Source organism: Carcharhinus amblyrhynchos, unplaced genomic scaffold (genome assembly GCF_965287045.1).
Source record: "Carcharhinus amblyrhynchos unplaced genomic scaffold, sCarAmb.v2.hapA chromosome_324, whole genome shotgun sequence".
Taxonomy (NCBI): domain Eukaryota; kingdom Metazoa; phylum Chordata; class Chondrichthyes; order Carcharhiniformes; family Carcharhinidae; genus Carcharhinus; species Carcharhinus amblyrhynchos.
Genome location: NW_027650064.1, coordinates 117,052 through 141,616, shown reverse-complemented (window position 1 = coordinate 141,616; position 24,565 = coordinate 117,052). Strand labels below are relative to the sequence as shown.

The 24,565-nt window shown below is 47.9% G+C and overlaps 2 protein-coding genes across 3 annotated transcripts in view; both read right to left on the bottom strand.

Annotated features, from left to right (window-relative positions):
- clasrp (CLK4-associating serine/arginine rich protein) overlaps window positions 1-8,467 on the bottom strand; it is a 51,032-nt gene extending 42,565 nt beyond the window's left edge. For both annotated transcript variants that reach the window (XR_013885951.1, XM_080183536.1), the window contains exons 1-4: window positions 8,409-8,467; window positions 6,234-6,303; window positions 3,895-4,033; window positions 3,679-3,776 (exon numbers count right to left, since the gene is read on the bottom strand). Coding sequence is in view for 1 of the 2 variants with exons in the window: in XM_080183536.1 (XP_080039662.1) it covers window positions 3,679-3,776; window positions 3,895-3,993 (197 nt within the window). In the remaining variant the exon portion in view is untranslated. The remainder of the gene's footprint in view (window positions 1-3,678; window positions 3,777-3,894; window positions 4,034-6,233; window positions 6,304-8,408) is intronic.
- Window positions 8,468-16,041: 7,574 nt separating this feature from the next.
- LOC145339101 (protein phosphatase 1 regulatory subunit 37-like) overlaps window positions 16,042-24,565 on the bottom strand; it is a 57,894-nt gene continuing 49,370 nt past the window's right edge. Inside the window, exon 13 of the mRNA XM_080183535.1 lies at window positions 16,042-24,544. The gene's annotated coding sequence lies outside the window, so the exon portion shown is untranslated. The remainder of the gene's footprint in view (window positions 24,545-24,565) is intronic.

The following is a 24,565-nucleotide window of genomic DNA, read 5'->3' as shown; positions in this document are numbered from 1 at the left end:
TCGACAACATTTAACAGTGGAAATGCTCGGGTAAACAATTCAGAATCGAAATTTGGCATGTAAACAAGAACCCATTCATGGGACGGCACAATGGTTAGCACTGCTGCCTCACAATGCCAGGGACCCAGGTTCAATTCCAGCCTCGGGGGACTGTCTGTGTGGAGTTTGCACATTATCCCCGTGGGTTTCCTCCAGGTGCTCCGGCTCCCTCCCTCAGTCCAAAGATGTGCGGGTTAGGTTGATTGGCCATGCTAAGTTTCCCCTTTGTGTCAGGGGGATTAGCAGGGTAAATATGAGAGGGTCATGGGAATAGGGCTTGGGTGGGATTGTGGTCAGTGCAGATTCAATGCCAATGCACCCCAGCCAGCACATCTTTCAGACTGTGGGAGGAAACCAGAGCGCCCAGAGGAAAGCCACACAGACAACCAAGGCTGGAATCGAACGCAGGTCCCTGGCACTGTGAGGCAGCAGTGATAACCATCATGCCACGCTACAATCTGCCATCGTGCCACCCTTTAAGGTGAACAGTTCAGGATTAGAGCTCAATAACCAAGCCTGACACTCCGGTGCAGTGCTGAGGGTGCGTTGTACTGTCAGAAATGCTGTTTTTTGGATGAGATACGAAACTGAGGGCCCTCAGGTGGACGTAATGATCCCATAGTGTCATTTCAGAAAGTGTAGCTAATGTTCTGGTCAATATTTCTCTCTCAAATTAGATCTTTAACAATTATCTCATAGAATCATAGAACCCTACAGTGCAGAAAGAGGCTCTTCGGCCCATCAAGTCTGCACCGAACACAATCCCACCCAGGCCCTACCCCCATATCCCTACATATTATACCCACTAATCCCTCTAACCAAGCATCCCAGGGCACTAAGGGACAATTTCTTAGCATGGCCAATCAACCTTACCCACACATCTTTGGACTGTGGGAGGAAACCGGAGTACCTGGAGGAAACCCACAGACACAAGGAGAATGTGCAAACTCCACACAGACAGTGACCCAAGCAGGGAATCAAACCCAGGACCCTGGAACTGTGAAGCAGCAGTGCTAACCACTGTACTACCGTGCCGCCCATCTGGTCATTATTTGATCATTAATACACTGCTGTTGTGGGAGCTTGCTGTGCATAAAATATAATGTGGCAGCTATTACATTGTTTCTTTCATAAGATGTGGCCGCCCATCCTTAATTGCCCCTTGAACTGAATGTCTTGCTCAGACATTTCAGAGGGCAGTTGACAGTCAACCACATTGTTGTGGCCCTGAAGGCACATGCAGGCCAGACCAGGTAAGGATGGCAGATTTCCTTCCCTAAAGGACATTAGTGAACCAGATGGGTTTTTCTGATAATTGACAATGGTCATCAGTAGATTCTTAATTCCAGACTTTTGAGTTCAAATCTCGCAGTCTGCTGTGGTGGGATTCAAACCCGAGTCCTTAGAGCATTATGCTGAGTCTCTAGATTACTAGTCCAGCAGCAATACCACTACATCACTCCCCAGCAGACTGCGTCTCAATTACTTCATTGCCTGTAAAGCACTTGGCAGGACCTGTGCTCATGCTATACAGATGCAAGTCTTTCTAGTGTCATTGGACACTTGTCAAACTATGTTCAGAGGACAGATGGTGAAATATTTAGACACACAGTAGATTTATTTAGAGAATATAGCATCACACATCTCTCCTTTCCACCTATCAATAGTGTTCTGGCAGCTAACTACCTCCATAGTTCCAATGTAAGAAATAACCCCACAGACATAAATCCCTCTTCAGCTTAGGGTTAGGTTAGCACAAAAAATAATCGGCTCAAGTGGAAGCTAGATTTCCAGCCTTTCAACCCCTCCGGACAGATATAGAAGGACACCTGCCTTCTGCCTCCCATACAGCAGCCTCCAGAGAAAGGGAGGGTCTTTAAATCCAGACAGAAAAAGAGGCACAGAGAAGGCTACCTCTCTCTAAAGATCTCAAGCAGCAATTGACTTGATTTCTCTGTGTGAACTTAATTCTGCCTGGTCACATGATTTCTCTTGTCAATCAACCTAACCAAGCTTTACTCTAGAAAAAAAAACTCCAGGGGAAAACACTAAAATAACAGAACATTAGCCCAGATTAAAACAAAAGTTTTAACAATTGAGATCAATTATGCTGCTGCAGTAATGGCAGGGCCATCAGTTACAAAGTGGCACCGGTTAATAGAACTGACTGCTAAAATAAATCCTGCACAAGAAACAGGATTTCTTAAAGGCACAGTATCATCACACCTTTAAAACGATCCATAAACCAATAAAATAATTAACAGCCCCATAAAGGGGTCTTTTTTAATCTTTTAATATTATAAACCATAAATCATTAAAATTAATTCAACAAGACAGAATGACAGCCCTTGGCGGAGCACCAAAACAAAAACAGAATGGAGACCAACTCTACTGAGTTACATAAATCAAATAAACTGAGGGACAAACAGAAGGGGCAGCCAATTAAAGAGGAACTGCCTTAAGCAAATACAAATCACAAATGAAACCTAAAACTTCAAACCAGAATATGATTAAAAGGGTCAATAAAGCTCCCCCAGTCCCTGCTGTGCCCAATGAGCGTGAAAGGCCTGGATGGTGCCCATGGACACCACATGCACCCCGGACTGTGAGTATGGCCGTGGTAGAGGGGCAGACCGTTGGGTCAGAGGACCCCCTCAATCATCTACTGCCTGTACCCATTGCTGGCAAGTTTGGCCAGTTGCAGGAGCAGGTTCACGAGGAAGTCCTCCTTCCTCCGGTGCCCATAGATCAGGAGTTTGGGGCTGAAGTGCAAGAAAGGTTGAGGAAGGCAAAGTGGCAGGAGGTGTGTAGCAACAAGCCCTGAAGGAGGCCCCTCTACACTGAAGATAAAGCACAGAAAGTCAGAGGTTTACAGCACTGGAACAGGCACTTCGACACAACCTGACCATGCTGTCCTTTTTGTTAACTACTAAGCTAGTCCCAATTGTCCGCATTTGGCCCATATCCCTCTATAACCATCATACCCATGTAACTGTCTAAATGCTTTTTAAAAGACAAAATTATACTCATCTCTACTATGACCTCTGGCAGCTTGTTCCAGACACTCACCACCTGTGTGTGAAAAAATTGTCCCTCTGGGCACTTCTGTATCTCTCCCCTCTCACCTATGCCCTCTAGTTTTAGACTTCCCTACCTTTGGGAAAATATTGATTATCTACCTGATCTATGCTCATTATTTTATAGATCTCTTTTAAATCATCCCTGAGCTCCCCACACTCCAGGGAAAAAACTCCCAGTCTATCCAGCCTCTCCTTATAACTCAAACCATCAGGTCCCGGTAGTATCCTAGTAAATCTTTTCTGCACTCTTTCTAGTTTAATAATATCCTTTCTATAATAGGGTGACCAGAATTGCAAACAGTATTCCAAGTGTGCAATTCCAAATGTCAACAACATGTCCCAACTCCTGTATTCAACGTTCTGACCAATGAAACCAAGCTTCCCTAATGCCTTCTTCACCACCCTGTGACTCCACTTTCAAAGAGCTATGAACATGTACCTCTAGATCTATGGCTCTCCTCAATACCCCACCATACTTAATGAATAAATACCAGCCCTCTGTTTATCATTAACCGCAACAATACCATTGAAGTGTAGCCAGTCAGACAATATCACTCACATGTTGAGGGGACTCTCTGCAGCGAGGGCCACGGCAGAATCCAGGTGTATTTTGCATGCCCGACCATGTACCTGCAGGAACTGCGCTGGATCCTTTTTCTGGAAATCAGAGATTGCAGAGCACCATTCAAGTTGGGAAATTTTTTGTTTGAGTTTTTTAAAAATCTTAGCGTGAACCAACCCCAACGTCACGGAGCCCGAATCCAAAAAAACTCACAATCTTTTCGTAGTACTCCCTGCGTCGCTCCGCGCGCTTCTTGTAATCCACCATCATCCCACGCAGTTTCCGCTCGTGCTTCCGGGCTTCGTGCCACATGATGGATTCCGGGTGACGCAGCTTACGCAGAATGGGAAGTCTGAAGAGGAAGGAAGCGATCACGGTTCAATGGCCAGCATCCAACAACAACTTGCGTTTACATAGTGCCTTGAAGCCAGCAAGGTGTTTACAGACCGTAGCAGACAAAATTTAATATGGAACCCCAAGGTAAGAAAGGTGGCCAAAAGCTTCTTCAAAGAAGCAGCTTTTCAAGAGCATTTTAGAGGGAGTGGGCGAGACTGCCAGAGCTACATAGGAACACCGCTGAATTTTTGTAACAGTATGTTTTACACTCTTTCGTTTCCTTGTCTATAAACGGTATGTTTTGTCTACATAGTGTGGAAGAAATAACACTTTTCAATGCGTGTTAATACATGTGACAATAATAAATTAAACTTTTAAGGGCGGCATGGTGGCACAGTGGCTAGCACTGCTGCCTCACAGCGCCAGGGATCTGGATTCGATTGACAGCTTGGGTCACTATCTGCAGAGTTTGCACGTTCTCCCCCATGTCAGCATGGGTTTCCTCCAGGTGCTCCGCTTTCCTCCCACAGCCCGAAAAACGTGCTGGTTAGGTGCACTGGCCACGATAAATTCTCTCTCAGTGTATTCAAACAGGCAACCCGGGTATTTTCATATTAACTTCATTGCAGTGTGAACGTAAACCTACTTGTGACTAATAAACTAAATTTTAAATAAATGAATATTTCTCATACATATCCTCCTCTACATGTCAAATTCTAAATCATTAGTATTCAAGTTTTATACCAAGCAAAATGTCCAACCCAGTACTCCTTTGCAGGAAACTGATCCACGAGTCTGGTGCAGAATCGTAAATAACGGGTTTGATCCCTGCCAGGTCCCAAAAACACAGACGGTATACACAGACATATGACATTCAATACATCATAGATCATTGTGCCAGCAATAACCTCTGGTACTGGACAGCGACACAGTAAAAAGTCTGACAACACCAGGGGATACCCTAACTACCAACTGAGATCAGTTCCTCGATGTCGTCATAATTCCAGGGATGATAAACGCGGGTTCAATTTCGTCACTTAAGCACGCAGGAGGCAGGGAACTGTTCACAAGTACCAATTAACAACTTGCATTTAACTTTTCATTCAATTCTTTATGGGATGCCAGTACTGCATGGGTGGCATGGTGGCACAGTGGTTAGCACTGCTGCCTCACAGCACCAAGGGACTGGGTTCGATTCCCGGCCTCGGGTCACTGTCTGTGTGGAGACTGCACATTCTCCTCATGTCTGCGTGGGTTTCCTCCAGGTGCTCCGGTTTCCTCCCACAGTCCAAGGATCTTCATGTTAGGTTGAGTGGTCATGCTAAATTATCCCTTAGTAGCCCAAGATGTGCAGGTTAGATGGACTGACCATAAATTAACCGTTAGTGTCAGGGTCACTGACAAGTAAATCCTTGGGCTTATGGGGATAGGACTTGGGTGAGATTATTGTCAGTGCTAGATTGATGGGCCAAATGGCCTCCTTCTGTAACATATGGATTGTATGATTCCTGCTGGACAAGCATTTAGTTTCCATCCCAAGTTGCCCAAGGACAGTTGAGAGTCAGTCACGACGGCCAGACCAGGTAAGGATGGCAGATTTCCTTCCCTGACATTAGTGACCGACGTGGGGTTTTTCAGACAATCGGTGATAGTTCCACAGTCTGAGACTAGCTTTTTATTAATTGAATTGACAGATTTTTATTAATTGAATATAAATTCTAACAGCTGCCATGGTGCGATCTGAATCTATATACTGCAAAGTATTAGCCTGGGGCCCTATGCATTATTAACCCAGTGACATTACCACAGCGCCACTCTCTCCAAAAACAGGTTGACAACTACAGATATATAGTGGCAAACATGCAGTTCAAAGCGGGGGCAATTTGGGTTTCAAAATGCACTTTTAAAAAAAATCAAAAACCACAGATGGCTGGAGAGACGTAGGGGGGACATTAAACTTGGAGGAAGGAAAGATGAGAGCGGATGTTTAAAAGGCACAAAGGAAATGGACACTGTGCTAAAGTATGTCCAAAAATTTGAGTTTTAACAAGGAGGGCTGTAAAAGAAAGGGATGGGGAGCTTGAGGGAATTTAAGGAATGTATTCCAGTAAGTGGAACGCTAGCAGTTCAAGTCACGGCAGCCAAAGAAAAGGAATAAACACCTCGACTCCTCTGACCTTCTGCGTCCTTTTAAAAATATTATTTATTCACTTCACCTGTCCAGAGGGCAAAGAGCAACTCAGCGAGAGGGCGTGAAAAGCTTGACTGTATGCAGTGGCATTCGATCTGCAGAGACAGAATGAGGAGAAAGGCGTTAACAAGGAATGGAAACATGGATCCCACCAAGGACTCGAAGTTCTACCATCGACCTGGAACTAACTTCGATTTCCCCTCTCTGCAAGTGATTCCTGGCATTATCTGGGCTTTATACAGACTGATTATACGCTTAAAATAAGAATGAAACCTGGTCCAGTTCACCCAAATTACTGGGTGGAAAGTATTTGAGAGGATTGTCGGGGTAATTCCCCTCCTCCAACATAATCCACTCCCTTCTATCCAGCTTCTGCCCAGGTCCCTGGAACCCCTCAAGCACCCCCCCCCCACCCTCCTGCTTCCCCACACCTGCCCTCTTCCCCCACACCCCCTCTCACCCCCACACATATCCTTCACCCGCTCCCCCCCTTCACCTATCCTTCCCCCGCTCCCCCCCTCACCTATCCTTCCCCCGCTCCCCCCAACAACCCCTCGCTCCCTCACACCCACCCCCTCGTCCCCCCTCCCCACTCCACCCCCCACCTCGTTCCCCCCCCACTTCGTCACCCCCACTCCTCCCCCACCTCGTCCTCCCCCCCACTCCCCCTCCATCTCGTCCTCCCCCCCAACCTCGTCCTCCCCCCCACTCGTCCTCTCCCTCCCCCCACACCTCATTCCCCCCCACCTTGTACCCCCCCACTCCCCCCCCACCTCGTACCCCCCCACACACCTCGTCCCCCCCCACTCCCCTCCACCTCGTACCCCCACACACACCTCGTCCCCCCCCCGCCTCGTACCCCCACACACACCTCGTCCCCCCCGCCTCGTACCCCCCGCCTCGTACCCCCACACACACCTCGTCCCCCCCGCATCGTACCCCCACACACACCTCGTCCCCCCCCGCCTCGTACCCCCACACACCTCGTCCCCCCCCGCCTCGTACCCCCACACACACACCTCGTCCCCCCCCGCCTCGGACCCCCACACACACCTCGTCCCCCCCCGCCTCGTACCCCCACACACACCTCGTCCCCCCCCGCCTCGTACCCCCACACACACCTCGTCCCCCCCCGCCTCGTACCCCCACACACACCGCGTCCCCCCCCCACTCCCCCCCGCCTCGTACCCCCACACACTCCTCGTCCCCCCCGCCTCGTACCCCCACACACACCTCGTCCCCCCCGCCTCGTACCCCCACACACACCTCGTCCCCCCCCACACACCTCGTCCCCCCCCACACACCTCGTCCCCCCACACACACCTCGTCCCTCCCCGCCTCGTACCCCCACACACACCTCGTCCCTCCCCGCCTCGTACCCCCCCACACACCTCGTCCCCCCCGCCTCGTACCCCCACACACACGTCGTCCCCCCCGCCTCATACCCCCACACACACCTCGTCCCCCCTGCCTCGTACCCCCACACACACCTCGTCCCCCCACACGCACCTCGTCCCCCCCCGCCTCGTACCCCCACACACACCTCGTACCCCACACGCACCTCGTCCCCCCCCACTCCCCCCGCCTCGTCCCCCCCCACCTCGTACCCCCCCACTCCCCCCCCTCGTTCCCCCCCACACCTCGTTCCCCCCCAACTCCCCCCGCCTCGTACCGCCCCCACCACTCCCCCCACCTCGTACCCCCCCACACACCTCGTCCCCCCATCACTCCCCCCGCCTTGTACCCCCCCAACACACCTGGTCCCCCCCGCTCCGTACCCCCACTCCCCCCGCCTCGTACCCCCCCCACACACCTCGTACCCCCCCTCCCCCCGCCTCGTACCCCCCCCTCCCCCCGCCTCGTACCTCCCCTCCCCCCGCCTCGTACCTCCCCACACACCTCGTTCCCCCCACACACACTCCCCCCCCACCTCGTCGTCCCCCCTCCCACATCCCCCCCACTCCCCCCCATTCCCCTATAACCCCCTCCGCTCTCCCACACGCCCCCCCCCGCGCTCACCTACTCCCCCCTCCCCGTCCTCCTCACCCGCTCCCCATCACTCCCCCCTCCTGCTCCTACACCCGCTCCCCCAATTCCCCGCCTCCTGTTCCCCATCACTCCCCACTCTGTCCCGCTTCCCCCGCTCCTCTCCCCGGGCTCAATGGCCTTCATTCCCGCCTCCTCCATCCGCTCCTTTCACCTGAACCCTTAACCGCGCTCCGCCATCTTTTCTTCCCCTCTTAGCCAGGCCGCAGTGACAACTTCCGCCCCGCTGAGCTCCCCTCCTTCCGCTCCCCCTCGGCCACGTCCGCCCCGCTGGGTACCGCAGCCAAAGGGGCTCCCCCGGAAATCCAGGTGCGACAATAGTTCTGCAGTAAGAGTTTCTCCTCCACCCCATTTGATGAAGGGGCAACGCTCCGAAATCTCGTACTGCAAAATAAACCTGTTGGACTTTAACTTGGTGTTGTGAGACTACTTACTGTGACTCTATTCTGCACTCCCTCCTTTCATTCTCCCCTATGAACGGTATATTTTTGTCTGTATAGCGCACAAGAAACAATCCACCCGGTATAAACACTGTATCCCAATACATGTGAAAATAATACTTCAAATTAAATCAAATTAATTCAGGGTCAGAGCTAAGAAGCAGATCCCAAGTCTACCTCACCCAGAAAGGATTGTATGAATCGATTTAGCTCAGTTGTTCAGACAGCTGGTTCGTGACACAGAGCAAAGCCAACAGCATGGGTTCAATTCCTGTACCAACTGAGGTTGTTCATGAAGGTGCCTTCTCAACCTTGCCCCTTGTCTGAGGTGTGATGACCCTCAGATTAAATCATCACCAGTCAGCTCTCCCCCTCAAAGGGTCCAAAATCCCAAGATATGCAGGTTTAGATGGACTGGACATGATAAAATTTCCCCATAGTGTCCAAAAGATATGCAGGTTAGATGTGGTAAATGCACTGGGGTACAGCAATAGGGTAGGGGGAAGTGAGTATGGGTGTGATACTCTTATCGAAGAGTTGGTGTAGACTTGATGGGCTGAATGGCCTCCTTCTGCACTATAGGGAATTCTGTGGAAGACCATCATTTGGTTATCTGGGACTATGAAGACATTGCCTTTTTTTCACCTGTATGATTAGATCATGGTTTTATGAGAGGGAAATCCTGTTTGACAAATATATTCTAGTTTTTGAGGATAACAAGGAGAATAGATAAAGGAGAACCAACAGTTGTAGTATACCTGGATTTCCAAAAGGGATTTGCTAAGGTGCCACATAAAAGGTTAATATACAAGATACAGCTTCATGCATTTGAAGTTACATTTCAGCATGGATGGAAGATTTGATTTATTATTGTCACGTGTTGGGATACAGTGAAAAGTATCGTTTCTTGCGCACTATACAGACAAAGCATGCCATTCATAGAGAAGGAGAGAGTGCAGCATGTAGTATTAGTCATAGCTCGGGTGTGAAGAAAATCAGCTTAATGCAAGGTAAGTCCATTCAAAAGTCTGATGGCAGCAGGGAAGAAGCTGTTTTTGAGTCGTGACCTCAGACTTTTGTATCTTTTTCCCAACTGGGAAAGGTGGAAGAGAGAATGTCCAGGGTGCGTGAGGTCCATGATTATGCTGGCTAAGTGTAGCTAAAGTCAATGGATTGGGCTACATTCACAACCCTGTGATCTATGTGCCTCCAGCATCCACGGCATGGCCCCTGGGTACACACACAGAGATTGGAATGGCAGCACCTCATTGGACTCTATCAATCAAGGTGGTCAGACCCTGATTGATTGATTGGTGGTGATCAAGAGACCGCCCAAAAGGCTGCAAAACCAATGAAGGATAAAAGGTGCAGCACAGCGGAAGGAAGAGCATGAACTAGAAAGAGGCAGAGAGCGCGCGACAGGAACAGAACAATGGTGAGCACCACCAGCAACTGGTACCACGAAGAGAGCCACCGCACCAACAATGGAAGGAAAACCAGAGCCTGAGTATCAGACCAGACCAAAGGAGCAGACTATGCAGAGGGCTACAGAGACCAATACACGGATAAAGGCCAATATCTGCCTGCGTACTTGCCAGTTACACAAAAGTCAGGGACCTGGGTTCAATTCCCAGCTTGGGTCACTATCTGTGTGGAGTTTGCACGTTTTTCCTGTGTCTGCGTGCTCTGGTTTCCTCCCGCAGTCCAAAGATGTGCAGGTTAGGTGGATTGGCCATGCTAAATTGACCCTTAGTCTCAGGCAGACTAGCTAGAGTAAATATATGGGGTGAGAGGATTAGGACCTGGGTGGGATTGTTGGTGGTGCAGACTCGATGGGGTGAATGGCCTCCTTCTGCACCGTAGGGATACGACTGCACGGCCAATCCACCTAACCTGCACATCTCTGGACACTAAGGGGCAACTTAGGATGGCTGCTGCGTTTCATGCATGACAACAGTCACTGCGCTTCAAAACAAAGTGCTCAGCTGGCTGTAAAATGCTTTGACACGTCTGGTGATCGTGAATAACACTAAATCAATGCAAGTCTTTCTGTGCGTTTTTCTCGCCCTTCGAGCCTCCTCCACCAATTATGTCACCGCCTTCTAGAGATCTGACTAAGGTGTAAAAGCAAGGGGTAACTAATTTAAAAGGGAAATGAGGTAATTTTTTTCTCTCTCATAGGGTTGTGAGTCTCTTCCTGAGAACATGGTGGGAATAGAGTCTTTGAATATTTTTAAGGTAGAGGGGTGGATAGATTCTTGTTAAGCAAGGGGGGAGTGTGGCGATAGATAACGGGGGAGGGTAGGCAGGATGCAGATTTGAGGTAACTATCAGGTCAGCCATGATCTTGTTAAATGGCAGAGCAGCCTCAAAGGGCCTTACCTGCATTTTGGCTTTGTTTCCGATCTCTGGCAGTGGGAGTGTTTTGCATTTGTTAAAGGGATTCAACCACTCCTATTTTTCGCCCTGATCCTGACTTTCGTTCTATTCCCCTCCCTTCCTCCGCTTGCAATCCTGCTACATTTCTACCTTCCAATTCTGATGAAAGGCCAACCACCTCAACAAAAAAAGGAACTATTTCTATTTCAGGGTGGCACAGTGGTTAGTACTGCTGCCTCACAGTGCCAGAGACCTGGGTTCGATTCCCGGCTTGGGTCACTATGTGGAGTTTGCATGTTCTCTGCGTGGGTTTCCTCTGGGTGCTCCAGTTTCCTCCCACAGTCCGAAAGACATGCTTGTTAGGTAGATTGGCCGTTCTAAATTGCCCCTTAGAGTCGGGGAACTAGCAGGATAAATACTTGGGGTAAGAGAGATAGGCATTGGGTGGTGTTGTGGTTGGTGCAGACTTGATGGACCAAATGGCCTTCTTCTGCACTGTAGGGACTCTAAGATTCTCTCTCCACAGACCTGCTGAATTCTTTTCAATTGTTTTCTTCCTTTATTTGCTTTAGAATCTTGTGTGGTCTTTTTACCATCAATACAGCTACACAGTATCTCAATCAGAGGAACGATTGCAGAGGCTTAAGTCACACAATGCTGGCTTTTCCCCCTGTCATTATCCCTGAGATTATAGCTATCCGCTGTAGAGAGGCAGGCATTTAATCAAGTGCTGACACTCCAAATGAAGTGGCCGATAAGAGTTTTCCTAGCTGAGGGTATTACAGAGCCAAAGCAGATAATCCCTCCGTGACTGGATCCTAGACTTCCTAACTCATAGACCACAATCAGTAAGAATACGCAACAACCACGATCATCCTCAACATTGGTGCCCCACAAGGCTGTGTCCTCAGTCCCTTACTATACTCCTTATACACTTATGACTGCATTCCCCTCCATCTTCAAGTCTGCTGATGACACCACTGTAGTGGGTCAGATCTCGAACAATGATGAGACAGAGTACAGGGGCGAGGTAGAGAATCTGGTGAACTGGCGCGGCACTAATAGTCATCCACTTCAGGAAGCGTAGTGGAGGTCATGACCCTGTCTACATCGACAGGGATGAAGTGGAAATGGTCGAGAGCTTCAATTTTTTAGGTGTCCAAATCACCAACAACCTGTCTTGGTCGCCTCATGCTGACACTATAGTTAAGAAAGCCCACCAATGCCTCTGCTTTCTCAAGGGGTTAAGGAAATTTGGCATGTCAGCTACAACTCTCACCAACTTTTACAGATGCACCACAAAAAGCATCCTATCCAGATGTAACACAGTTTGGTACGGCTCCTGCTCTGACCAAGACTGCAAGAAACTACAAAAGGTTGTGAATGAAGCCCAACCTATCATGCAAACCAGCCTCCCACCCATTGACTCTGTCTACACTTCCCGCTGCCTCAGCAAAGCAGCCAGCATAATCAAAGACCCCACACACCCCGGACATTCTCTCTTCCACCTTCTTCCATCGGGAAAAAGATACAAAAGTCTGAGGTCACATACCAACCGACTCAAGAACGGCTTCTTCCCTGCTGCCATCAGACTTTTGAATGGACCTTCTTTACATAGTAGTCTGTTATGTGAGGACTTGTCCAAAACCCTCTGAAAGTCTAAATAACTACATCCACTGGTCCTCCTTGGTCAACTCTACTAGTTACACCCTGAAAGAACTCCAATAGATTTGTCAAGCATGATTTCCCCACAACCTCGAAAGAACTTTTTAAAATTCTGCTCTTCTGAGAGCCTATACGGGAAGTGTGTTATCTCACCATCTAACCAGCTGGCTGTGCATGGAAAGGCGATTCTCTCCTGTGTACGCTATGAACGGTATGCTTTGTCTGTAGAGCGCACAAGAAACAGTACTTTTCAATGTAACCCAATACATGTGACAATAATAAATCAATTTAGCACCCAACATTCTATTGAGCCTCATAGACTGTGAGCCAGGGAGGTTCCCCAAGGTTAAGTTCAGTGTGTTGAGTTAGAATCCACACAGGCAGCAGATAGTTAATCCGCTATCCCAATTGAAAGCATTCACGTGTGGATCTTGAGCAAGAAAGCAAACTGGTTCCCCTCGGGCTATGTACCCCAAAAGAAGAAACATGCACTGATTTGGCATGTCTTGTGACAATGGGTTTTCCTACACAGTGTACAGCCAATTAGTTAGATGTTGCGTACAGGCTGTCACAGGAGTGGAATTTTTAAAAGTTCTTTCGAGGTTGTGGAGAAATCATGCTTGACAAATCTATTGGAATTCTTTGAGGATGTAACTCGTTGACTGAGAAGAACCAGTGGATGCAGTTTATTTAGACTTTCAGGAAGCTTTGGACAAGTCCTCACAAGTCCTTCTATGTAAAGATAAAGCACAAGGGATTGTAGGTAATGTCTTGAGATGGATCGGAAGCTGGTTAGCAGGTAAGAAGCAAAATGTTGAGATAAATGGATCTTTTTCTGATTGGCAGTGACTAGTGGGGTTCCACGGGGATCTGTGTTAGGACCCCAACTATTCACATTATGTATTAATGATTTGGAAGAGGGAACTAAATGTATTATCTCCAAATTTGCAAATGATACAAAGTTGGGTGACAATGCAGAGATACTTCAGCGTGATTTAGACAGGCTGGGTGATAAATGCAGTATAGTGTGGAAAGAAGCGAGGTTATCCACTTTGGTAGCAATAATATGAAGACAGATTATTACTTGAATGGGTGTAAATTGACAGAGGTAGATACTGAGCAAAATCTTGGTGATCAGTGCAACAGTGGTTGAAAGTAAGCACTCAGGTACAGCAGGCCATAAGAAAATAAATGATATGATGGCCTTCGTAGCGAGAGGATTTGAACATAGGGATGGGGGTGTTTTGCTGCAATTGTATAGTAAGAAAGCTAAAAACACCAGATTAAAGTCCATTACCTGATGAAGGGGCAGTGGTCCGAAAGCTCGTGATACCAAATAAACCTGTTGGACTTTGACCTGGTGTTGTGAGACTTCTTACTGCGCCCACCCCAGTCCAGTGCCGGCATCTCTACAATTGTATAGATTATTGGTGAGGCCACACCTGGAGTATTGTGTGCAGTCTTGGTGTCCTTATCTGAGGAAGGATGTCCTTGCAATAGAGGGAGTGCAGCAAAAGTTTACCAGGCTGATTTCTGGGATGGCAGATCTGTCATAAGACGACAGACTAAGTCGGCTAGGATTATATTCACTGGAGTTTAGAAGAGTGAGAGGGGATTTCATGGGAATTTATAAAACTCTAACAGGATTAGACAGGGTAGATTCAGAATGTTCCCAATGGTGGGGGAGTCCAGAACTAGGGTTATAGTTTGAGGATAAGGGACTGAGGTGGGGAGAAATTTCTTCACCCAGAGCATGGTGAATGTGTGGAATTCACTCCAAGAAAGTAGTGAGGCCAAAACATTGTCTGATTTCAAGAAGAAATTAGATAGCTTTTGGGGCTAAGGGGATACGGAGGGGCGGAAATCAGGATATTGAATATGATCAGCTATGATTAAAATGAATGGGGGAGCAGGCTTGAAGGGCCGAATGGCCTATACCTGCTTCTGGTTTGTGTTTTTATGTGGATGTTTGCTGACCAGGCCAGCATTGCTCTCGAGGTGGTGGTGGTGAGCCTGCCTTCTTGAACTGCTGCAGTCCCCGAGGTGTAGGCACATCCACAGTGCTTTTAGGAAGAGAGTTCCCAGGGACAGTGAAGGAATGGCCGATATATTTCCAAATAAGGACAGTATATGGCTGCAGGAGGAATTTGCAAGTGGTGGTCATAGAATCCCTACTGTGCAGAAGAGGCCATTTGGCCCATCAACTACACTGACAACAATCCCACTCAAATATTTATCCCTGCTAGCCCCCATGACACTAAGGGGCAATTTAGCACCACCACCATTTATTTACAAGCTCCCCTCCAAGCCACTCACCATCCTGATTTGAAAATATGTTGGCCGTTCCTTCACAGTCACTGGGCCAAAATCCTGGAATTCCCATCCAAATGGCATTGTGGATCAACCCACAGCAGGTGGACTGCAGAGATTCAAGGAGGCAGCTCACACCACCTTCTCAAGGGGCAATTAGGGATGGGCAATAAAGATCAAAGCAACATACTGCTGGAATCTGAAACAAAAACAGAAAATGCTGGAAAATCTCAGTCGGTCTGACAGCATCTGTGGGGAGAGAGTACAGTCAACGTTGAGTCTGGACGACCCTTTGTCAGGGAAATTAATGCTGACCAGCCAGCGACGGTCATGTCCCATGAATGAATAATAAAAAAAAAGGTCCATTAGCACAGCAGGACAATCTAAAGAACACTTTCTTCTTGGAGGGGGGCTGGGTCAGTTCATCATATCCCAGGTCATAGAGCTTTACAGCATGGAAACAGGCCCTTCAGCCCAACTTGTCCATACCGCCCTTTGCTTTCTAAACCACCAACTTGTCCCAACTGCCTGCATTTCGCCCCATCCCTCTATAACCATCTTACCCAACAATACTCAAGAAGCTCAACACCATTCAGGGACAAAGAAGCTCAACACCATTCAGGGACAAAGCAGCCCCACATGATTGGCACCCCATCCACAAACATTCACTCCCTCCACCACTGATGAACAGTGGCAGCAGTGTGTATTATCTACAATATGCACTGCAGCAACTCATCAAAGATCCTTAGACAGCATGTAACTGTCTAAATGCTTTTTAAAGTACAAAACTGTACCCTTCTCTACTACTACCTCTGGCAGCTTGTTCCAGGCACTCATGACCCTCTGTGAAACAATTGCCCCTCTGGACCCTTTTGTATCTCTCCCTTCTCACCTTAAACCTATGGGCCGGTCGATGAGTGTCTGGGAGAGCGGGCAGCAGGAAAGAAGAAACATCAAAAAGAGGCGACGCCGCAGAATTTAAGAAATCTTTTTTTTATTTTTAATTATTAACCAAGATTCTGAATAAACCCAAAAGATGCTGTAAAACTCACATAATTGCACTAGGTTCATTTCAGAGCCTGGAGGGGCCCGGTGGAATTATGTCCACTTGCCCAGAATCAACATAATAATCAAACATTCTGTACAAGTGCAGCTACTTGAGGAGGCTTCAACATACAGTGATTGTGGGCAGAGATGTGTGCTCCGTCACCTGTGGGTACAATGACGAACAAAAAAACAACACTGACTTTGGGCACTGTCTGATCTTTAAAAGCTTCCACTCAGAGGTGAAAGGAATGCCGACGTTCCTTATAAACCATCCCACTCCCCTGCTCCCAAAGGAGCAATAACAATGGGATGATCCAGGAATTATTAAAAACCAAAGGAGCCAGCGCTGTCCGACAGCAAATTCAGGGTAGTTTAAGGTTTTATTTATTTATTAGGCTTACTCCTTAAGTAAGCTTATCCCCTGGCCAATCCCCCTAACCTACATATCTTTGGACACTAAGGAACAATTTAACATGGCCAGTCCACCTAACTGACACATCTTTGGACATTAAGGGGCAACTTATCATGGCCAATGCACCTAAACTATATGTCTTTGAACTGTGAGAGGAAATCAGCAAAGTCCATGTTTTTAAAGTTTTTTTAAAGTTTATTTATTAGTGTAACAAGTCAGTTTAAATTAACATTGCATTGAAGTTGCTGTGAAATTCTTCCAGTCGCCACACTCTGGCACCTGTTTGGAGACACTGAGGGAGAATTTAGCACAGCCAATGCACCTAACCAGCGTGTCTTTTGGACTGTGGGATGAAACCGGAGCACCCAGAGGAAACCCACGCAACCATGGGGAGAATGAGCAAACTCCACACAGTGACCCAAGCCAGGATTTGAATCCGGGTCCCTGGTGCTGAGGCAGCAGCGCTAAACCGCTGTACCACTGTGCCGCTCTGCAAATTCACTGCAAGTTTTAAAAAAAACTGCTTTGCAGGGTTACTCTGAATGCTCTCATTCTTAATAGCCAGGGCAGATAATAACGGCAGTCAACAAGCCTAGGTCCTACTGACAGAGAAATGGTTAGGGCTTAAACTAGAAGGACAGAGGGATGTAAGGTGGCAGATGAATTCTGCATGGTGGGATGAAAATTGAGAACTCTGAAATCTTGCTGAGGAGAGAGGCTCATTGCTGAAGCTTTTCATCCTGCACTCATCAGGATAAATACAAGAATGCCAAATTTCAAAAGATGACAACAAATTTCACCCTAGGAGAAAAGAAACTAGGGCTCCCGGCCAGAGGCAACTCATCAACCAATCAGCACAAGCTGATTGCAATTGTTTGAAGTTTGGTGTTCTTGGGTTTATCCTGATGAGTACAAGCTGAAAAGCTTTGACAATATGTCTCTCCTTTCAACAATATTGGAAGGAGCTGGGGAATTCTCACAAAACTGGAGTAAAGGGGCAAAAAGGAAGAAAGTTAGGTATGGACTTAGAGAGACAAACAGAGAGAGAGATAGACGGGGCGAGAGAGGTACATGGGAACAGAAATTAGGGTCTCTTCCCAGCAAACTTCCTGGCCTTACAATACCCGATGTTGCAGCTGTGCAAGTCTTTAGCTAGTGGCATTGCCACTCTGACACTGAAGAGCAGAAATGTTGGGTGCCCTTTGGTGCAGAAAGAATTCAAACAGTGGGTGCTTTCTTTAGCACCTGAAGGAAAGGCAATTGAAAGGATTTAGAATCAGATCAGCACTGTCAGCCCAAGGGCAACATGTTCTCGGTCACTGCTACTGACTGCACAGGTGAACACCTTCTCAGATTCTGCTAAAATGCTTCACAGGGCAAAGCCACCCACTGAGAGTGAGCATCGAGAGCCACAAATGGCCAGGGAGGAGTGGGGAAGAGATATCCACCTGATCACAGAGAACTGAGCTATTAGTAACTGTGATAGCACAGTGACTCAGTCAGCACCTGTAGGGCAGAGAGGGGGGAGGGCAGAGAGGAAGACAGAGAGAGGGCAGAGGAGAGGAGGAGAGGGGGGAGGACAGAGAATAGGAGAGAGGAGTTTCAGAGATGGAGGGTTGGAGGGGACAGAGAGGAGGAGAGAGGGAGCAATCAGCCAACAGACATCAGCCTAGTGGAGAAAAGTAGAGTATTTTAGCCGGTTTGTGAAGTTGGTCTAACTCCAGCATCGGTCAGTCATATCTCCTCTACCTTCGCCTGCCTCCAGCTTTGGAGCTGGACTAACGGGGAGAGGAGGAATTACTGGTCTAGCAGTGGAGGAAATTCTAAGTTAGTGTCTGTCCTCTTTTATTGTGAAAATGATTGAAACTGTGGAATCAATGCACCCCACAAACCCATACTCACACCCACTGGTACACGGGGAGAATGGATCACATCACATTCCTCACTCTGCAACACCTGGAGAAACCTCCATTTAGCGAGCATTGCTACAAGATCAAGCAAGGAGATCACTGATATAGCAAGGGGTCATTTAAATTGGGAACTGGTTCACATGAACCTCCTGTTGGTTTTATCAGCAGAAAACAATGGCGGAGGGGGTCAGGAATAGGAGAGTGAAGTCGGTGTTGCCTTTTGCTCAGAATACTGTACTGCACAATAGAAAAGACTGGGGAGGGGTGGAACAATCATCTCTGCTCAGAATCTGCGGGCTGCAGCTTTACGTCTGACGCACTCCTCAGACGGGGAGGGCTATCCTCTTCACTCAATAATTCCCACATGTTATAACAGTCATTTAAAAGCAGTGTTATTAGAAATCACCAACTGCCATGCCATGGACATTTGCTCCCTTCCTCTCCCCCCCATTCACCATCCTACATCCCAGATCAATCCTGGCAAAAGTCTTCATTGTTCTAGCTAGCAATAAAATCTGTGTTCTTCTCCCAGGCTCCCATTCTCATTTTAGAGTGTTTGTGATTACAACCTCATTTCAGTGGTGCCCCTATTCACCGTGCTTATAGCTTTGTCTTTCTTGCCTCTGGAAACAAACAGCTGCTGTTCACTTGGTCCCACATCGAAAATAAATAAAACCTTAATAGCCCGCAAGCAAATTCTGTGTTATGGGTCCTAATTCTTTTCGCCCACTACCCGCCCACCCCTGCCTCCCTTCTGATTGCCATCCAGCTTTGTGACCACCTCTCAGGGTCATTCACAGAATCCCAAAGCCCATCAAGTCTGCACCGACCACAATCCCATCTCCATAATACCATGTATTTACCCTAGCTAATCCCCCTGACACTAAGGGGCAATTTAGCATGGCCAATCCACCTAACACTCAATCTTTGGACAGTGGGAGGAAACCGGAGCACCCAGAGGAAACCCACACAGACTCCACACAGTGACCCAAGGCCAGATTTGAATCCAGGTCCCTGGCGTTGTGAGGTAGCAGTGCTAACCACTGTGCCTCCAGGCTGAGCATTCGGCAGAGTGGCCCAGAGCAGGAGAGGTCACCCCTCAATCACATCCTCTCCAGCCCACCCTCCTGGGGGCCAGGAATGGGCAACCCTGACTGATATTTCTGCACCCAGGTAGGATGTTCAAACTGATCCGTGACACCTTCTGGCTGCCCCAGATATTCCTGACCTTGTACAGCAGAAGCGCAGTCCGCTTAGCTGTTGGGGACTTCAATGTTAATTTTTTAAAAAAGGCAGATGAAAACATGGGACCCAAATTCTAGCAGCATAGCCTCTCTACCCTCCTTCCCAAAAAAAAATGCTTCTCTTCAAACTAACAGCTGCTTGGTTCACTTTGAGGACAAGGTTGCTGTCTTCCCTTGTATCATTGCATCTACATTAGGTAGATTTGCCAGTCACAATCCTGGGATTGTGAAGAGAATGGGAGTGGCGGAGCCCTCTCTCTATAGAGAGCGGTAAATAAATAGGAATAGTGAGGAGAGACCCAGAGGGTACCAGGTTTGGATGTGTTGCACAGTTTCTAAGTGTGCCACTTTCTGAAATGGAAAGCAGACCTCGAAACCTGCTCCTGTCAACGCAACCGGGCAGCATTATCCTTTCGGGTTATCAACTCATTAAAAGGATCCAGGGTGTGGAGGGAAAGTGGGAGTGGGATACTGAAAGTGCTTCATCAGTCATGATCGTATTGAAGGGTGGGGCAGGCTCGAAGGGCTAAATAGCCTACTCCTGCACCCATTTCCTACACTTCTATTCTCAGCAGTGCTAAAGCAGACATCTGCTGGAAAGCCACTGTTTACCCAGCACTTGACTTCAGGAGTGGAGTATCACCCTGCAGAGCTGTGATAACAACACTCGGTTCTTGTTTTGAATGAATTTTTGCGCTTGTTTGGGGTCTTGAACGTGCAGGCTTTGGGCACCAGAGACCAGTACAGACTGCCTCGCCCGCGAGAGGATGCCAAGAACAGCGGTCAACCTGCTCTTTGACCTTTCCGGCAAGAAAAACAAATAACGAGACCCACTGAAAATGAAGGGGAATCACTGTCCAGCTCCAGCTAGCCCATGACAGATGCCAGGATGGACACACCTACCCACACATTAGCCTCCCCCCCACCACCACCACCACGTACAGCTAACCCCAGCCAATATTTTTTTTGGCAGGGCACACAGCCTGAACCCACATCTCTAAGACAGACAAAGTGTACAAGAGTTGCCACAACAAACAGAGACAGCCAAAAAAAAAACACAATTATTATCACAACAAAATTCTTGGACTGGAGAAAACAATCGGGAAACAAAACGTGAAGCAGCCCAGCAATACCGGTTCACGCTATCTCTATACATAGTGTTAGACTATACGTCGGATACTCCGCGCCAGGAAGTTACAGTATCAATTTATACACATCCTGCTGTAACTTGCATGCAGCAATGTCTTGATACAACTGCCCTGAAACATTTATTGCACTTTTTCCTTTAAAGAGAAAACCTCTGGATTCTGGCACTCCGCTCCTTCGGGCTCATGCCAGACTCCCGCTTAATTTGGATTAGTCATGGATACATGCCCTTATCCCCAACCCCACCCCCCTTCCCACTAAATGGGTTTTAATAAATAATCGCTTACAAAACAAGCACTTATTTGCACACTTTAAGCTCTGCCCCTCGCTCCTCATTTCCATCCTTACATTCTTCCGATACAGCAAACTCGTGAGTGGGTGGGGTGGGGCAAAGGTTACACGCCACTTTCGTACCGTTGGGTTGCACGTCACAATGCCTGTAAGCCTTCGGGGTAATCAGTCAGTCAGTTTGTACCTTCTCCCCCTCTGGATTTCGCTAAAGCCTGCGTAACGTCGCCTAGTGTTTGCAACGGACAAGTCTGGCAACGTCTATCCGTGGAATCAGTGACTTGGGCAACCTTCATCCCAGTGTGATTCCTGAGGGCAGTCTCAAACTCCTTGAGTTTCTCAATAGCACGCTGACCATCTCTGGGATGACTCTGGGCAAGACTTCCACCTCAGAAGATTTCACTGACCGTGGTGAGACAGTCATGGGGTAGCCAACCAGCGTAGGAAAATCTTCCAACCTTCAGATAGTAGTTTTAGAATGCACATCCATCCAATCTGGGAGGGGGTAAGGAGTCAGGATAGGATGGTTCCCTACATAAACTCCAGCCATCCAAGCCGCAGAGGAGATTAAGAGGCACAGACACAACAGATGCATGCTACTGTCTCGAGGTTCCCAAAAAAAACAATTCCCATTTCGGAGTTGACCAAGAGCCTGGAATGAGTTGATGCTGAACGGGACCCACACAACTTCTGAAACCCTTGAACGCACCATTCGTTTTGTATGATAAGACAAAAAATTATTCCAATTTGTCTTCCAGCAGAGTTCACATCTTTCTATTTTCACTAATCGTTCCTTACTGCTTCCTCCAGGGGCTATCAAACCTCTCCCTGTGTAAGGAAGTAGTGACACAGCAAGCAAAAACATGGAGGTAGAATTGGGAATACCCCTCTCCTGACCCCACCTCCCACCGGTACCTAACAGAATCCACCTTCAGTCAGTTCCACACTTCCAGACAAGGTGACGATTTGATCGCTGTACCATTTCAATCTTCGCTTTCTGCGAGTTATCGATTCAAAAAGTTCCAAAAAAATGTTGCATGGGGATTATTTCTGAGTGTTCCCCACACCCCCCAACAAAGAAATCAATTCTGAGGTAATATGATGGGATTACCCCTCCCCACTCCATGTGCCAGTGAGCGCCAGATAAGATTGCCTCGGATTAATTCAAGAAACTTCAAATGGTCCTCTCGCATTCCCCCACTCATCCTGTGCAACAGAGACCATTTATTGCTTTAGTTCAGTTACCCTGTCCCAAGTGAGGCAATCTGCTCTGGCTTCACAATGAGGTTTGGACAAGGGAGGGAGGTGGTTGAAGTGCAATTCCTACAGAGTGTGATTCCTACAGAGTACCCAAAGGCAGCACTGGGCAACATCAAAACAAGCCGTTCCTTCTTGTTATCCCTCTCAATCTACCCAAGTAGAGAAAAGCCAGGACTTTCCTTCTCCCCGTTGAAAATCACGTTCAGTACTTGGGCTTTCATTTAGGGGAATGCGTTGAGGAGTGTCAGAGAATGGTTTGGTGTGGGCGAAGGAATTTAAGACAGATTGCTAAATGGAATTTTAAGGATCGGCACTGCTCCTGATCTGTGGAGATTCCCACAGGGCGGCTGTTGTCCTCCCCAGGAATGCAGTTGCATTGGGATAATGCATAAGTCAGTCATTATCATAGACTTGTGGTGGCATGCGTTATTTGACGGATTGGGTATAGCAAAATGCAAAGCAGAAAGGTTGGAAAACTTTGGAAATAAAACAGCCGGCTGGTCAACATCCGCACCGGCCGGTGAAAGGGACATAAAGGTAACTCAATCTGCTTACTCTATTTAAATATGTGGAATGATGTTGCTGATTTTCTCCCCAGTACCTTCTGTTTTTATTTTACCACTTGCAAGTTGATCGATTCTGCATTGATGACCTGCATCATCAGGTATAAAGTGAAGGAAAGTTGGGGGGTGGGGGGAGGTTCACTTCACACTGCTCCAAGAACACTGCAGAATGTCAGGGGAGAGCCTGGAGGAGGGGAGGGGACTATCACATTGCTTCAACTCTGGTCAGTCACCAGTCCACACACGGCAACTCTGAGCCAGGGTGTGGATCAGGAAAGCAGTGCCCCAAAGAGTAGAAATAACCTGCTTCCTGGGTTGCAAATTTCAATCTCAAATTGCTGTCATCTGCGTTCAAGGCTTAGCTCTGCCGAAATAAAACACAACTATCATTTCCACGAAGCCGTGGAGATCAAACCGGGAAAGTGAAAGTGTCTTGTGGAAAAGATTTTGCAAATTGTTAGATACCGCTAGGCATTTCAGAGGAATAATTAGGAGGAATAGTACCTTTCATCATTTTCGATCTTCCATCCCTTGAAGATTAACTAAAAACCCCCCTGGGGACTGACCTACTTTCATCAAATGGTTGGGAAGTTGAGTAGTGTCACTGATCAAATGTACATGAATTCAGCTAGTTAAATTAGTGTTAATCTCATGTTGCCAAGCATCAGTCATGCCTAGATGCAGCCAAGTAGTTCCAGAGGGACATTTTGACACCTTTCCCAATAGGCGCAAACCGTTCTGCTCAACTCAAAAAGTTGCGTCAGCGCTACAGCTTTCGAACTGCAGCTCCTTGGGCAATCTCCACGCAGCCACGCTTAATTACCCAACATCAATAAACATCACGACTAAAAATAAATAGCATCTAATCCAAAATAAAAAAAAAACCTCACTGGCAAACTAGAACACAAGCAGTACCAGGGCTGAAAAACGATCTTTTTGAGTGTTTCTGATTTTCTTCCCCACTGGTTGTCAGCGAGCATCCTTTCAATATTGCGGGAGATCACAGTGAGGAACGACAGACAGGAGCCAGGAGTCAGAAGGTGGGAGGTTGCGGGCTGCTTTCTGGAATATTGGACCTGCTCCTCACTAGCGATCGAGATCGCTAGCAAAAATGCTAAATGGGATAGGAAAAATTCTACACGCAGTTTACTGGTAAATAAAGAATTAATCCCAGCACTGTCACAATGCACGCACTATGAGGGCAAAAGTCTATAGCATGAGTAGTACTTTCACAGTCTCTTTTAAACACCAGACATGGTGACCACCCCCCACAGGCGCATCGCTTGTGTAAAGGGGGGGGTCTCTGCCCCAGCAGCGAGGCACCACCCCCATCTGACAGGGTCCAAAAGCAATCTATTATCTCCTGGGCGGCGCTTTCTTTGGTTTGTACCCCAACCGAAATGAGGTCACAGAAACCCTTCCCCCGGAGGCGAGATGGAATGGCGTGGTGATGAGTGAGGCGGATCTACAGCGGACAGTCCAGCAGCCCCTGCTCCGACTGAAGGAAGAGAGCAGCGAGGAGAGGGCAAGAGGGAAAATACATCTTTTGTTTGGTGCTGAAAGGGGGAGGGGGGATGGGGAATCTTCAAGGACCGCCTCAGTACATTCAGCAGCACCTGAAAGACACTGCAGAGCAACAGAAATGAA